Source organism: Rhododendron vialii, chromosome 11a (genome assembly GCF_030253575.1).
Source record: "Rhododendron vialii isolate Sample 1 chromosome 11a, ASM3025357v1".
In the NCBI taxonomy this organism is placed as follows: domain Eukaryota; kingdom Viridiplantae; phylum Streptophyta; class Magnoliopsida; order Ericales; family Ericaceae; genus Rhododendron; species Rhododendron vialii.
Window position 1 is genome coordinate 5,545,221 of NC_080567.1, and position 15,515 is coordinate 5,560,735.

At 41.0% G+C, this 15,515-nt stretch overlaps 1 protein-coding gene across 1 annotated transcript; it reads right to left on the reverse strand.

Moving 5' to 3' along the window:
• Positions 1 to 2,421: 2,421 nt before the first annotated feature.
• On the reverse strand, positions 2,422 to 4,071 carry LOC131306809 (uncharacterized). The gene is made up of 3 exons (XM_058333235.1): positions 3,419 to 4,071; positions 2,731 to 3,031; positions 2,422 to 2,571 (listed from the first exon to the last, which is right to left on the reverse strand). Exons 1-3 carry the CDS (start codon positions 4,069 to 4,071, stop codon positions 2,422 to 2,424), a joined length of 1,104 nt encoding a protein of 367 aa, XP_058189218.1.
• Positions 4,072 to 15,515: the final 11,444 nt, after the last annotated feature.

A 15,515-nucleotide genomic window follows, 5' to 3' on the forward strand; every position in this document is an offset into this window, starting at 1 on the left:
AGTTGATTATTCCAACATGCTCAAACTTCCATTTAGCGAAAATAAGTTTGTTAACTATCATGCATTTCAAACGCCATAACCTTATCTACTTTAACGAAAATGATTAAGAAAATTATACTTTGAACTTACAAACATTTTTACTTTTCAACATACGATTCTATACTATACGTAGAGTAAGTGGACTAGGGTTTCTACCTTTCTTGTTGGCGGCAGTGGCGACTACGGAAAGTAAGTTGACGATCGAGCGGAGTAACTTCCTACGGTATGCTTCCGGAAAGAGAAAGGTTTCTCTCGAAACTTCATCTTGACTAAACTACTTGAACTTTTTGGATCAAAAAGGGGTTTTAGAAGAAGTTTCTTGAAGAACTTTGGAAGAACTTCAAGAACAAGGAAGAACTAAGCAAGAACACAAGACTTTCTTAGAGAGAGAAGTTGCTAGGTGAATGTGTGAGTTGAATGCTTGGACAAGGGTTCTATTTATAGTAAAAGTCTTGGCTATTACCCAAGGGATAAAATTTTCCCTAGCATTTATTGACCAATGGATAAAAAGAATACTTAAATAAGACCTTGAAAGACTACATGTCCTTTTAATCATGTGGATATATATCTATATATAATTGTATATATGCACCTAACAAATCTAACTTAGATATTTTAATGAAAATCCTATTGTCCAATGGATAAAAGTTTCCCTAACTTTTATCGTCCAATGGGTAATGGTTAAAAGGTAACTAAATGGGTTGGTAGTTAGGTCTCTCTAACGAATTGGTTCGAAGCTACTATACTAGCCAAGAGATATAATCTAAGTATGACGGATTAACAGAGTTAACAAGAAAATCAATAAGTCATCCAAGAGAAATTTAAGATTTTGAATAAACAACGAAATTTTTATTTACTAAAAATCGAAGTTGTTACAACCTATCCCCCTTAAACAATTTCGTTCTCGAAATTAGGTGTGCGCTCGGATTTGAACAGGTGAGGGTATTTTGCTTTCATGGTTTTTTCTCTCTCCCATGTGGTTTCTCGAGATCCACGGTGCTTCCATAGAACTCTTACCAATTTGATGGTCTTGTTTCGACTTATGTTCTCGCTTCGGTCTTGAATCTCTATTGGTTCCTCTTCGTATGTCGCGTCGTCTTCGATGGTGATGGCTTCCCAATTGAGAACATGGGTGGGTAAGGCGAGATATTTGCGGAGCATTGAAACGTGAAACACGTTATGCACTCTATCTAGCTGTGGCGACAGGGCTAGACGATACGCAACCTTCCCAATCTTCTCTACAATGTCGAAGGGTCCGATGTAGCGTGGGGATAGCTTTCCCTTTTTCCCAAATCTGATAACTCCTTTCTTTGGTCTGATCTTTAGGAACACATGATCTCCCACGGCAAAGGTTAATAGTCGGCTTCTCTTATCCGCATAACTCTTCTATCGGCTCTGAGCGGTTTGTATCCTTTATCGGATGGTCTTGACCTTCTCTGCGGTTTCTCGCACTATGTCAGGTCCAATCAATCCCGTTTCTCCTGCATCTGTCCAGCAGACTGGGGATCGACAGGGTCGGCCATAGAGAGCTTCGTACGGTGTCATCCCAATACTTGCTTGGTAGCTGTTGTTGTAGGCAAACTCCACCAATGGTAGGTGCTGCTCCCAGTTCCCAGAGAAATCCAAGGCACAGGCTCTCAGCATGTCTTCTAATGTCTGTATTGTCCTCTCCGTTTGTCCATCTGTCTGAGGGTGGAAGGCTGTACTGATCCTTACATCTGTTCCCAACGCTTTCTGTAATCCCTTCCAAAAATGTGATACAAAACATGGGTCTCTGTCAGATACTATCGAGACATGTACTCCATGTAGTCGTATGATTTCTCGAATGTACAACAGGCTCAGTTGCTCCACATTCTCTCTCATCTTGACAGGGAGAAAATGCGTGGATTTGGTGAGTCAATCCACGATCACCCAAATGGCTGTGTTGGACTTGGCGGATCTTGGCAATCCAGTCACAAAATCCATCGAGATGTGCTCCCACTTCCAGGTTGGAATTGGTAAAGGTTGGAGGTCTCCTCCCGGTTTCTGATGTTCGGCCTTGACTTGTTGACACACCAAGCAGGTAGATACAAATCGGGCTATGTCCTTTTTCATTCCTTCCCACCAGTACGTTCTTTGCAGGTCATGATACATCTTCATACCGCCAAGGTGAACTGCGAAGTTCGAATGGTGAGCTTCTCGGAGTACAGCTTCTCGAAGGGTCTCAATATTAGGTACGAATACCTTTCCCTTGAATCTCAGGCTGTTATCCTTCTCAATTGTCCATCCTGGTAACGCCTTTCCTTCTAGGATTCGGTATCGAATGAACTCACAATCCTGCTCAAAGGTCTGAGCTAGTAGGATTTCTTGGTGGAGTGCTGGCTCTGCAACTAAGGCATATAATCATGCGCTCCCATTTTCTGACAATGGTCGGAGGTTGAATTCGTCGAGGGTGTCCACCATCTCCCATTCCTTAATGGCTGTCTTGGCCTTCTGTGCCCTATCCTTTCGGCTTAGAGCGTCAGCTACCACATTGGCCTTGCCAGGGTGATACTAGAGCGTAAATTTGTAGTCCTCCAAGTATTCCATCCATCGGCGCTACCTCAGGTTCAACTCCTTTTGAGTGAAAAGGTATTTGAGGCTCTTGTGGTCGGTAAAGATTTTGAATTGTTCTCCCCACAGATAGTAACGCCAGGTTTTGAGAGCGAATACTACTACAGCTAATTCTAGGTCGTGAGTGGGGTAATTCCTCTCGTGCGGTCGAAGTTGTCGGGATCCGTAAGCTACGACCTTCCCAATCTGCATCAGCACGCATCCCAAGCCATCTCTAGACGCGTCGCAGTAAACCGTATAATCTACACCTCGTTCGGGAATGATGAGTATTGGTGCGCTGGTCAATCTTTTCTTCAACTCTTGAAAGGATTTCTCACAAGCTTCATTCCAATCCAGCTTCACTCCTTTCTGAGTTAGCCTGGTCATTAGTTTGGCGAGGATTGAAAAGTTTGGTATAAATCTTTAATAGTACCCAACCAATCCTAGGAAACTCCTGATTTCGAATACCGAGGTCGGCTGTTTCCAATTTAGCACTGCTTCGACTTTGCTTTCGTCCACCGTGATTCCTTCCTTGGATACTACGTGTCCCAAGAACTTAACCACTTCTAGCCAAAACTCACATTTACTCGCCTTGGCATAGAGTTGGTTATCTTGGAGTACATGTAGCACTATCCGAAGGTGTTCCTCGTGCTCCTCCTTATTGGCAGAGTATATCAAGATGTCATCAATGAACACCACTACAAATTTGTCTAAGTAGGGTTGGAAAATCTTATTCATGAGACACATGAATACTGCCAGAGCGTTAGTCAGTCCAAACGGTATCACCACAAACTCGTAGTGTCTGTACCGGGTGTAGAAGGCTGTCTTGGCGATATCCTCCTCCCGAATCCTTAACTGATGGTAGCCTGATCGGAGATCGATCTTAGAAAAGCAAGTTGCTCCTCTTAATTGATCAAATAAGTCAGCTATCCTAGGCAACGGATATCGGTTCTTGACCGTGACTTGGTTTAACTTCCTGTAGTCAATACAGAGTCGAAGGATTCCATCTTTCTTCTTCACGAACAATGCAGGCGCTCCCCAAGGTGATGTACTTGGTCGGATGAATCCTTTGTCTAACAGCTCCTGCAATTGGGTCTTGAGCTCCTTTAGTTCTGCAAGGGCAATTATGTACGGTGCCATGGAGATTGGTGCTGTTCCCAGTTGAAATTCTATAGAGAAGTCTATCTCTCTTTGAGGTGGTAAACCCGAAAGTTCTTCAGGGAAAACATCGGCGTACTCGCAAACGATGTGCGGTAATCCCAATTCCATCCGGTCGGTTTCTTCCATTTGGAGACTAGCTAGCCATCCAAACAGTTGGTTCTGCCACCTTGATCTCTTTGTCGTCGAACTCGCCATTCGTCTATCCCCCTTAAATCGAAAACAAGTTCCTTCAGAGGTATGAGCCGTCACCGTCTTCTGATAGCAGTCTATGACCGCACGGTGAGCTGATAGCCAATCCATTCCAAGGATTACGTCGAAATCTGCTATGTCGATCACTCAGAGGTCGCAGGTCAGACGTAGGTTGGCTATTTCTATCTCGCACCCTCTACACACTAAATTAACAACTATACTCCCCCCTAATGGCGATTTGACTTTCGTACTCGTACTTAGGGGTTTTGTTTCTAGTGTGAAAGCAGTTACACAGGTAGAAGATATAAATGAATGCGATGCTCCAGAGTCAAATAATGCTTGCATGTAGGTACTATACAATAGTAGCGTACCTTGGATCACAGAGAGATCCTGCTCCTGCTCCTGCTCCTCAGTCTGTAGTGCAAAGATGCGTCCTCCAGTGCTTTGCTGGGTTCCCATGGGCTGCTTCCCCTTGTTCTGCCCATTCAGCTGCTGTGATGGGCCTCCGGGGTTTTACTTCCCAAATCCGGCTTGTCCCATCTATTGAGCTTTCTGGCCTCCAAAGCTTCCAGTTCTCTCCCTCGGGGGTTGGAGGTATTCACATTTATAGTGGCCCATAGCCTGACAATTGAAGCACTGAACTGTAGCTATGTTTTTGCCGCCCCTCTGCGGTTCGCCACGTCCTGGTGCAGCAGTCTTCCAAGGTTGGTTGCCTTGGGTCAAGGTAAAGGGTTTGGTAGGGTAGGTTCCGTGGTTGTTGTTGAAAGGTTGAGTTCGGATAGGTTCGCCAGTGTTGCTTGTCGCCTTCCTCCATCGGCTTTGAAGTCATTTTCCTCACTCTCTAGTCGAAGAGCACACTTCACGGCACCGGCATAAGTGGGACAGGCTTGAGACACCACAGCCCTTCTAGCAGTTGTCAGCCCCCATTCAAACCTTCTCGCTTTCATGTCCTTCGTTGCTATGGCGGCTAGGGCGTAGCGGGATAGTTCCTCGAACTTGGCCACATATTGGGTAACGGTCATCGTTCCTTGTTTCAGATTTAGAAACTCTTGTTCCTTGACCAAACGAAGAGGGGTGGGGAAGTATTTGTCAAGAAATAGGGTCTCGAACTGGTCGAAGGTCATGGTGGCTATGGTATGGGTTGCCTCCATCAAATCCCACCAATAACGGGCTTCTCCTTTTAGCTGATATGTAGCTAAGGCTACACGATCTCCATTTCAGGTAGTCTCCAAGGTGTCCAGGATCACCTTGACTTCCTTCAGCCATGTTTCAGCTACGATGGGGTTGGTATCTCCATTGAAGGTCGGAGATCGGCGTTTGCAAAGTTCGTTCATCGCTAGAGTTTGGGTATCGCGATTTTGGTTTCGGCGGTTGGCGTTTAAGGCTGTTACGAGCGCTTGCGTGATTTGAGCTAGGTTGGGGTTAGTGTTAGAGGATTCACCGTTCTCATATCCTAGTCCACTGCGTCGGTTCACCATCTACGAGTAAAATTGAAAAGCGGAATTTTAGTCTACTTGAGTATTTTCTTTTCGCAAATGGTATGTCTTTCTAGAAGTCAAATGCATTTGATCATATAGTATGCAACAGTACTCTTAAAAACAAAGTAAACTTTTCATAGATAAGTAGGATATTACAATCATAAGCATAAAGTTCTACTATAAAACAAGTAGACTTAAACCAAGATTTCCTAATACAAGTTGAAAACGATCCTAATCCTTAACATCCTACATCCCGAAGGATTACAACGGTTACTAGATTTATTCTAGGTGCGCCTAGGTAGTATCCTTGGCCTTCATGGATCTTTTGAGGCCTCGTCCTCTTCGAGATCCCCTTCCTCCGTATGGTTTTCTCCCGTGGTCACCTCATTGGCGTCTTGATCGCCATCGTCTTCTTCTTCCTTAACTCCAACCTCAAAGTTCTCCATCGGGGGTAAGGCACCAAAGAACTCATAGAAGGCATACAGGATTGGGAACATTTTAGGAAACCAAGGGTCCTCCTCCACAGAAATAGGGGTATTTTGCTGCACCCTCATGAAATCTCGTTTTTCGGCGAGTATAGCAGCAATGAAGTCAGGATTCTCCACTAGTTGAGTTGTCATAGCTTCTATGGCGTCCTTGAGTTGGCGAGCTCCAACCAATAGATTAACTAGGTGGTTCATCTACAAGGAAAAGTTTAACCTCAATTAGTAACATTTTAGGACAAAGGTTTACTAACACCAAAAAAAATGCTTTCTAGTTTCTAAGTTCTACATTCGATCCTTGATTTAAGTCATCATCCAATTGTTCGGGAATTCCCAGCTCGGAGGTACTGCCAATTTCCTACACCTTGCTTCAATCAGAAGATTATTTTGTCAGAATTCCACCCAATTTGGGACGGTAAACTTAAACTCAATTCATGTTTATGCAACGGTCAAACTATCTCATGGTTCTACCCATTCTACCCATGGCCGAGGTTTTGAACCTAAAGCTCTGATACCAAGTTGTAACGCCCCAAATTCTAAGTACGTTAATAAAACTTTTTATTACAAAAACAAGTGAGTCTGGCTCATTATTACATCACAAAGTCTTACAAGAGTGCTTTTAGACAAAAAAGGAGGGAACTAGGGTTCCTAACTATTGCTCCGCTTCTTCCTCCATCCGAGCTAGTTCTTCGGCTCCAAAGGCCTCCAAGGTGTAGAGTTCACCTTGTTCATCTACGAGGTCTGACATATTATACCTGCGTCGCCACCAATATAATATGTCAGGGTCACCAATAAGGCAACACCGTGAGCTACAACGCTCAATAGAATAACCCAAACCCTCTGACCCTTAACTTACAAACAATACATCATAAAATCAACAATTTTCACATAGTGCATGCTTATCTAACCAAATTAACTAACAATGACACATCCGCATTCGATAATCAATCAACGTTGGTGTCCAAGATTTGTGAGTTTCTTCTACGCGACATCTTGTAAACCGTGTCTCGTTTTCCTCATTTCATAACCCATTCATTATTTCAAAAACCCATTTTTAACACACCCAACCTCGGTTCGGTCGTTCCGGTCTCCCGAGTATCCTCACAATGGTTCCGCTGTCCCGGGTTCCCATTGGCACACATTGCATTGGCTCATTTCCACGGATAACCAAGCCACACACCCAACCTCGGTTCCGCCGTTCTGGTCTCTCGAGTATCCTCACAATGGTTCCGCCATCCCAGGTTCCCATTGGCACACAAAACACACACCACACAATGGGCTACCACGTCCGGCCACATTACGATTTCCAAAACATTTCACCCTTTTCAAAACACGCCTTTTCATTAACAACATCCTAGGTGTCATGTTTCTACTTTCTCGATTTTCGTGTCTCATTTTCATGCATCGACTCTGCGGTATGATTTTTCACATACGACATCATTCATGGAAATCTTTAAACTAACAAGATCATCCAACTCAACATTATACCACTAGTAATACAAGCAATTCATGTATGCAAACTCATAACTATCATAAAGATCAAAATACGAATACTTCTAAACAAGCGATAGTTTCTCTCTTTCGAAAACCGTTCTTTCTTCTTTTGTGGAAAGTTCTAAACAACATATGTTTTTTTGAAGTTAAAAATTGATTATTCCAACATGCTCAAACTTCCATTTAGCGAAAATAAGTTTGTTAACTATCATGCGTTTCAAACGTCATAACCTTATCTACTTTAACGAAAATGATTAAGAAAATAAAACTTTGAACTTACGAATATTTCTACTTTTCAACATACGATTCTATACTATACGTAGAGTAAGTGGACTAGGGTTTCTACCTTTCTTCTTGGCAGTAGTGGCGACTATGGAAAGTAAGTTGACGATCGGGTGGAGTAACTTCCTATGGTATGCTTCTGGAAGTTTCGAAAGAAAAAGGTTTCTCTCAAAACTTGATCTTGACTAAACTACTTGAACTTTTTGGATTGAAAAGGGGTTTTAGGAGGAGTTTCTTGAAGAACTTAGGAAGAACTTCAAGAACAAGGAAGAACTAAGCAAGAACACAAGACTTTCTTAGAGAGAGAAGTTGCTAGGTGAAGGTGTGAGTTGAATGCTCTGACAAGGGTGCTATTTATAGTAAAAGTCTTGGCTATTACCCAAGGGATAAAATTTTCCCTAGCATTTATTAACCAATGGATAAAAAGAATACTTAAATAAGACCTTGAAAGACTACATGTCCTTTTAATCATGTGGATATATATCTATATATAATTGTATATATGCACCTAACAAATCTAACTTAGATATTTTAATGGAAATCCTATTGTCCAATGGATAAAAGTTTCCCTAACTTTTATCGTCCAATGGGTAATGGTTAAAAGGTAACTAAATGGGTTGGTAGTTAGGTCTCTCTAACTAATTGGTTAGAAGCTACTATACTAGCCAAGAGATATAATCTAAGTATGACGGATTAACAGAGTTAACAAGAAAATCAATAAGCCATCCAAGAGAAATTTAAGATTTTGAATAAACAACGAAATTTTTATTTACTAAAAATCGGAGTTGTTACAAGTACTTTGTCACTTTTATTGACGATTACTCAAGGTATGGATACATTTATTTGATGCACCATAAGTCCGAATGCTTTGAGAAATTCAGGGAGTATAGGGCAGAAACGGAAAAGCGTTTGGGTAAATGTCTCAAGACACTACGATCTGATTGTGGTGGTGAATACCTCTTGGGAGAGTTTAGGGACTACTTGTCAGCTGAAGGGATTACATCCCAGTTGTCAGCTCCAGGTATGCCACAACAAAATGGTGTAGTAGAGAGGAGGAATAGGACTCTTATGGATATGGTAAGATCAATGATGAGTTATTCAGATTTACCAATTTCATTTTGGGGACATGCACTAGAAACAACAACGTATATTCTTAACTTGGTACCATCTAAGTCAATACCATCTACACCCATGGAACTATGGACTGGGCGCAAACCTAGTCTGCAGCATGTTCGGGTTTGGGGTAGTCCAGCACATGTGCTAAATGGGAACGCAAATAAATTGGAATCGAGGACAGAAGTTTTGCTTGTTTGCGGGGTACCCTAGAGGAACGAAAGGTGGACTCTTTTATAGTCCTACGGATAAGAAGGTCATTGTTAGCACTAATGCCCGGTTCTTTGAAGATGACTATATAATAGACCACAAGCCTAGAAGCAAGATTGTTCTAGATTAATTGAGAGGAGAGGGACCGACAAAGACTTCTTCAACACTAATAGTATAGGAGGTTACACTGCAAGAAAGAGTTGTTGACACACTGGTACCTCATCGTAGTGGGAGGGTTGTTGTCCCACCCAATCGGTATACGTTCTTGAGAGAATCTTATGATACGATCCCTGAAGAACTACATGCTGAACCCTGCAACTACAATGAGGAACTAGAAGATAAAGATGCAAAATTTTAACAAAAGGCTATGAAATCAGAGATGGAGTCTATGTATTCTAATCAAGTCTGGGATGTTTTTTAGAACCACCCGAAGGGATTAAACCCATTTGGAATGTATCTAGATAATGGAACTGGATAGATTCATAGCAAAGGGTCAAGAGCACATGTTATGTAAGCTTAAGGAGTCTATTCATAGACTCAAGCAAGCATCTAGATCTTAGAACATCTGTTTTGATCAAGCAATCAAGTTTTTTTTTTTTTGGTTTTGATCAATGTCCGGATGAGTCATGTGTGTACAAGAAGCGCAACGAAAAAGTGGGGGTGTTCATGGTACTATATGTAGATGATATTCTGCTAATCGGAAACGATGTGGGAATGTTGTCTTCGGTAAATGTGTGACTATCTAGCCAGTTCGATATGAAGGACTTGGGAGAAGCCGGTCACATTGGCTTATCGTAAGCTACTTATATCAATGAGATCCTTGCTCGTTTTAGCATGCAGGATTCCAAGAAAGGGTTCCTCCCTTTTTAGACATGGAATCAACCTATCCAAGGATCAGTGTCGTAAGACACCTGAGGAGATGGAGAAGATGAAGGCAAATCCTTATGCCTTGGTAGTAGGAAGCCTTATGTATGCTATGATGTGTACTAGACCTGATATTTGCTTTGCCCTTGGCATAGTTAGTAGATTTCAGTCTAATCTAGGGCAAGAGCATTGGACTGCAGTGAAACATATACTCAAGTATCTGAAAAGAACAAGAGATCATATGTTGGTGTTCCAATCAGATAGTCTGATACCTTATGGGTACACAGACTAAGACTTTGTGTCATATAAGGATTCTAGAAGTATACCTCGAGATATGTGTTTACCTAGGAGGTAGAGCCATAAGTTGGAGGAGTATCAAGCAATCGTGCATTGATTGATTCCACCATGGAGGCACAGTATGTGGTAGCTTTTAAGCAGCCAAAGAGGTCGTTTGGCTTAGAAACTTCTTGATGGATCTATAAGTGATTCCTTTAGTGCAATTAGCTATTACATCTATTGTGACAATAGTGGTGGAATTGCTAATTCTAAGGAGCCATTGACTCATAAGAAGGAAAACACGTCAAGCGTAAGTATCACCTGATTCGAGAGATCGTTCAGCGTGGTGATGTAGCTATGTCCAAGATTGCATCGGTGAACAACCTAGCAGATCCTTTTACGTACAGCTTACAAGCTCAGACTTTTGATAGTCACGTAGAGGGAATGGGAGTGAGATGCATGGCAGTATGATTTTGAGTCTCGGTGGGAGTTTGTTAGGATGTTATGTAAAAGTTATTATGATTTTATATGATGGATTAATATTGTTATGTATTAATCAGTTTTGTCCCTTTTTGATGAGAATCTTTTATGGGCAATATTTGCATGATATTTTTGTATGTTGTGCGTGTGTGTTTTTTATTCTACATAGTAGATAATCCAGTGTGTAGAGTACGGCTTACACACAGAAGATTGGATCATCGGTTCTTGTGGAATATAAGTTATGGTTCACAGGCTTAGATGGAATTTGACACACCATCGGTAGGATTGTAGCACAATATTTTAGTAGGTCTGTCTTGACTACAGGGAACGGTCTAGTTCTAACTCATTGTGCTAGTACACTTTGTGTGTATTGAACGGGACTGTATTGAGGTAATTGTCTTTATACTAACTTTATAAGACAATTGGAACCTCATGGTTATTATGAATGCTTATGCTCTTAATCCAAAAATAATTATTATAGGTGTATATTTAATGTTGTTGACTTTGATTCATTAAAGAGTGAGATCTTTATACGGTCAATAGTCTTGGTGAGTTGGGTAGCAACATTATGTATATGACAACTATTAATTATTGATGGAATCCACATCCCAATAGGGATTGATGATACCCCTTGAGTAAGCTTATAAGTTTCGATTATGTCAAACCCTGCAGGTGGATATTTGTATTCGACATATCGAATAAGTTAAGCAGATAGTCTCAAGTTAAGATGTTGATTAAGTGGGAGATTGTTAGTAATTTAATTTAATCAACGGGTATCTATAATCTTAACGTGGGGAGATTAATAAGTATTTAATATCATGGAGCTCGTAATATAATTGAGATAAGGACAGGAGTGCAATTATAATTTTGTAGTGGGGTGAATTATAATTAGTGAAATAAGAAATAGAATCTTGGCAGGATTAGTTTTTCTTATTTACATTGGGAGCCCAGACTTATTACTCCTTAGTTCCCTATCGTAGCCCTATATATACACGTTATGCTCTCTAGGTCAGATGGATGTTTTTCTATTATTCAGTAAATAGAGGCAAGCTTAGAGAGAGCAAACAGATCACGAAAGAGTCCACACTTGGTTCATGTTCTAGATGTGCGGGGAATACGATAGAAGATCGTAAGGTACGGTCGAGCAGTATTCGTGGTTTATAGCAAGACGTGCTATAACAAGTTCAACTAGCGTTCGTGTCGCAAGGAGTTGAGGTAGAACCCTAATTCCGCTTTGTAGGGTTTTTACAATTTTTTATTGTCTAATCTGTACGCGTCATTACTGGGTCTTGGGGATTCAGTTTCCCAACAGCTAGTGCAGAACCAGCGTGTGCCAGTAGAGTTTTGCTATAGCTTTTTGGCTCTGGCTCAAACGGTTCAAAGGGGTTCAAACTGCTCAAAGTTTTACTATAGATGCCTCTATGTGTGTAGTTTATGCTGTAAAATTTTCAAAATTTTCTGAGAAGTGTGAAAAAAGATAAAAATCATAAACCGAACTGGTGTCTGATTCACGTTTGTGCTGGCAGCACAAACACATGTTGGAAAAACGGGCATAACTTCTTGCTCGGGTGTCTATTTTATGCACCGTTTCTTGATTCTGAAGAATTACATACCTTTCTGAATATGTAAGGGTTGTGCCTTAGTTCCTTCTAGGAAAAATCAGTTTTTGTTCCGGAATTGATGATTTGGTAAATCTGGAAATCTACGCAGCTTTTGGAGCTGTGTTCTTCATCAATTTTATCATAGTTGGGTGTCTTACTAACTATGGGTTCCCATGAGTTTTAAACATTGATCAATTGGTGATGTTTTGGTGTTGGAATCATTGGAAAATATTGAGTATGTGATTTTTAATGAGACTGTTCTGCTAGAACTGTGATTTCTGCTTTTAGATGTGTAACTTCATTTGAGCGTATCTTGGTCATTTGGACTCCGTTTAGGGAAAATTTTATATCGAGATTGATGTTCTGAGAGTGTACTTTCTAATGGTTGTAGTCTCGAAGTCTAACTCTAAACCTATAGAATACTATAGTCAGATTTCGATCAGTGGTTCTGCTAGTTAATGTGTGCTTTGTGAGATTTCCGGCTTTGGGGTGCGAATTGGTGAGTTTACTTATGTTTGGCATTTGTTATGTAGTCGAGTTGATGCAGCATATTGTTAATGCATTTGTCAAGCCTTTCAAGTATTTCTATACCAAAATGTTTGGCTTGTGGATAGGTGACGCATCGGTGAATCAAGGAGCACCGAAACCATAGTTGTACTTTCTTTTGGAGTATGAAGTGAGTGTTTGATTCATAGATGTTGTTCTATATTGAATTGAACTATTGGCTTAATGCCCGGTGATTGGCTTTATGCCAAAAGGCTTTTTTGCCTTAAGTTATTGGTTGTGTGCCAGGTGATTGGCTTTATGCCAAAAGGCTTTTATGCCTTAAAATATTATTGGTTGTGTGCCCGGTGTTGCTTTTAATTGCTTGGTTTACTGTTTGACAAGTAGAGATTATCTTTTAGTTGTACCTTTAATATGCAATTGCATCTATGTCTCATAAACACTCCCGGATTCCATTCTGGAATCCAGTTTTGTAGGCGTTGTAGGTATCCACTGCTGATCGTCGTATGGTTGTACTCTCACTTAGGGTAGCATGTCGGGAAGGCTGGATGAGTTTTGGCAGAAATTTTGTGGATAGGGATGTAGTTGCAGCCTATGTTAATATTTGTATAGTTTAATGTTTTCTTGAGACTTCTGCTGTATTTGTAAGAACGATATATTTTGCGTTATCAATAAAATGGCTGTTGATTAACTTAATTGCTAGAACTTGAGTTATAGGAATGGATTGGTGGTTGATGTTGCACCCTCACGTCGGTTTGGGCTCATTTGAGTGTTGGCCGAGGTGGGGTGTGACACAAAGACCGTAAATAAACTAATCTGGACAGTCCAGAATAGGGTGTCTACTATACCCTTTCAGACATAAATACAGCATCTTCGGAAAATCCATCTTTCAGCCGGAACATTGATCTCACGGCCTCAACATCATTCTTTCACCTGTGAAACATGTTGTTTGAAAATCTCCTTGAGAGATTGATTCCTCGGTAGCCAGATCAATTCTTCGGCCGCCACATCTATCACTCGGCTGCTAGATCATCTATTTTCCAGATTCTAGAATGTTCTGTCAAATGTTTGATCCGATCACCAAAACCCTAGCAGCCTTTTTCCGATGCGTTCGGGCTACGAAAGCAAATTTGTCTATAGATCTTCTAACCCTATACTACTTTATTTATTCACGCCATTTGATTGGCCGGAGTGAGTCACCAATTGCCTATATAAAGAGGCACTTAGGGTTCCAAAAATACACCACAATACAACAATTCATATCATCAATCACCCTCTTTAGCCACGAAACTCTGCACACATACTCTCTTATACTCTCTCTACAAAAGCATTAACCCTCCGAAGGCAGCCGCAATCCGACGATCAAACCCCTGAAGTACAAACCCTAACCCTAGGGTTTTCGAGAAGCAAATCCGTCAATCACCCTCAATCCGAAGCAATCAAGCAACTGAGGGATCAAGGTGGTGAGGCCCAGGGGCCTATGGTTTGGTTCTTAAATAAATACCATAATGGTCATCTTATTTTCAAATAATATCAAATAGAGAGTCGAGTTCAGAAATAATATCAAATTGGTGAATCTGGCAAAAAACGTATAGTAAGCTATTTTTTCCATTCGGGCCCATTTCAAGCCTTTATAACCAGTCAAAATCACTCTATTATACTTAGGGAGAGTGGGAGAAGAGGTACATACATTTGGTTTTGATCAAAACAAGCTTTAAATGGGTTTTTGAGTTTTTTCGGTTCGCCAGAGAAGATGATCGAAGTACGGCTGTCTGGGATTTGTTTAGGGCCGATGATGGCTGTTTTGGGAAGCTTGAGGTGTGTATGGAAGTTTGGGTATGGTAATTCGGGTTAAGTGGTGGTATAAGTCACAAACCCACTTTCTCTCTCTCTCTCTCTATGGTTTCTCTTCTTTTCTTTTTCTTTTTCTTTTTCTCTCCTACCTATCTATTGGTTTCCTAACTTGTAACGCCTCAAATTTTGGGAACGTTAAATAGACAATTTTATTGAATATCTAAATAGAGTCTGACTCATTATTACATCATAACCTCCATAAGAGTACTTTCATTATAAAAGGGAAGGCAAACTAGGGTTCCTAACTACAGCTCCGCCTGCTCTTCCATCTTAGCCAGCTCTTCAGCTCCAAAGGCCTCCAAGGTGTACAGCTGATGAGCACCCAATATTGTAGATATTTGGTGCGACTAGTCCCGTTTTATATTGTTTTAACTTGTGTTTATTTAGCTATTATAATGATTTTGCACGTAAGGTTCGTTTGAGGGTGTTTCAGGTTTTACGCCTTAACAAGGGTGATTTTGACGCCATGGACATGCCTCGAGGGAGTCCGAGCTTCCAAGACCAAGTGGCGAAGTACCACCGTTCTCTAATGAGCAAGATACGAAGCATCGGGTGAAGTTCGGAAGCGTCGGGTGCCAAGTTTTGAAGCTAGAGGCCATTTCTGCAGTTAACAAGGTTGTATCCATACAACCATTTTGGTTGTATCCATACAGTGGCCTTATATTTTGGACAACTTCCTGCGTATCCATACACCATTCTGGTTGTATCCATACAGCTCTTCTTCGGAGCATTTCCAACACAAGCTTAACAACTCGGTATCCATACAACCGTTTGTATGGATATAGATTGCTTACTGACAATTTTTCACAATTTTTCAACCTTCCATATTTGGAAACTTGCTACTTGTAGTAACCTTTTAAGATATTTTGAGAGAGGAAGTTGGTTTTTGTATAAATATCCCTCTCCTCTCTCCTAGG

Coding starts and splice junctions, on each gene's coding strand:
- LOC131306809 (XM_058333235.1), bottom strand. CDS start 4,071: ATGGATTGGCTATCAGCTCACCGTGCGGTCATAGACTGCTATCAGAAG. Junction 3,032..3,418: donor AAGACAGCCTTCTACACCCG/GTACAGACACTA, acceptor GTACTATTAAAG/ATTTATACCAAACTTTTCAA. Junction 2,572..2,730: donor ACCTAGAATTAGCTGTAGTA/GTATTCGCTCTC, acceptor TTTACGCTCTAG/TATCACCCTGGCAAGGCCAA.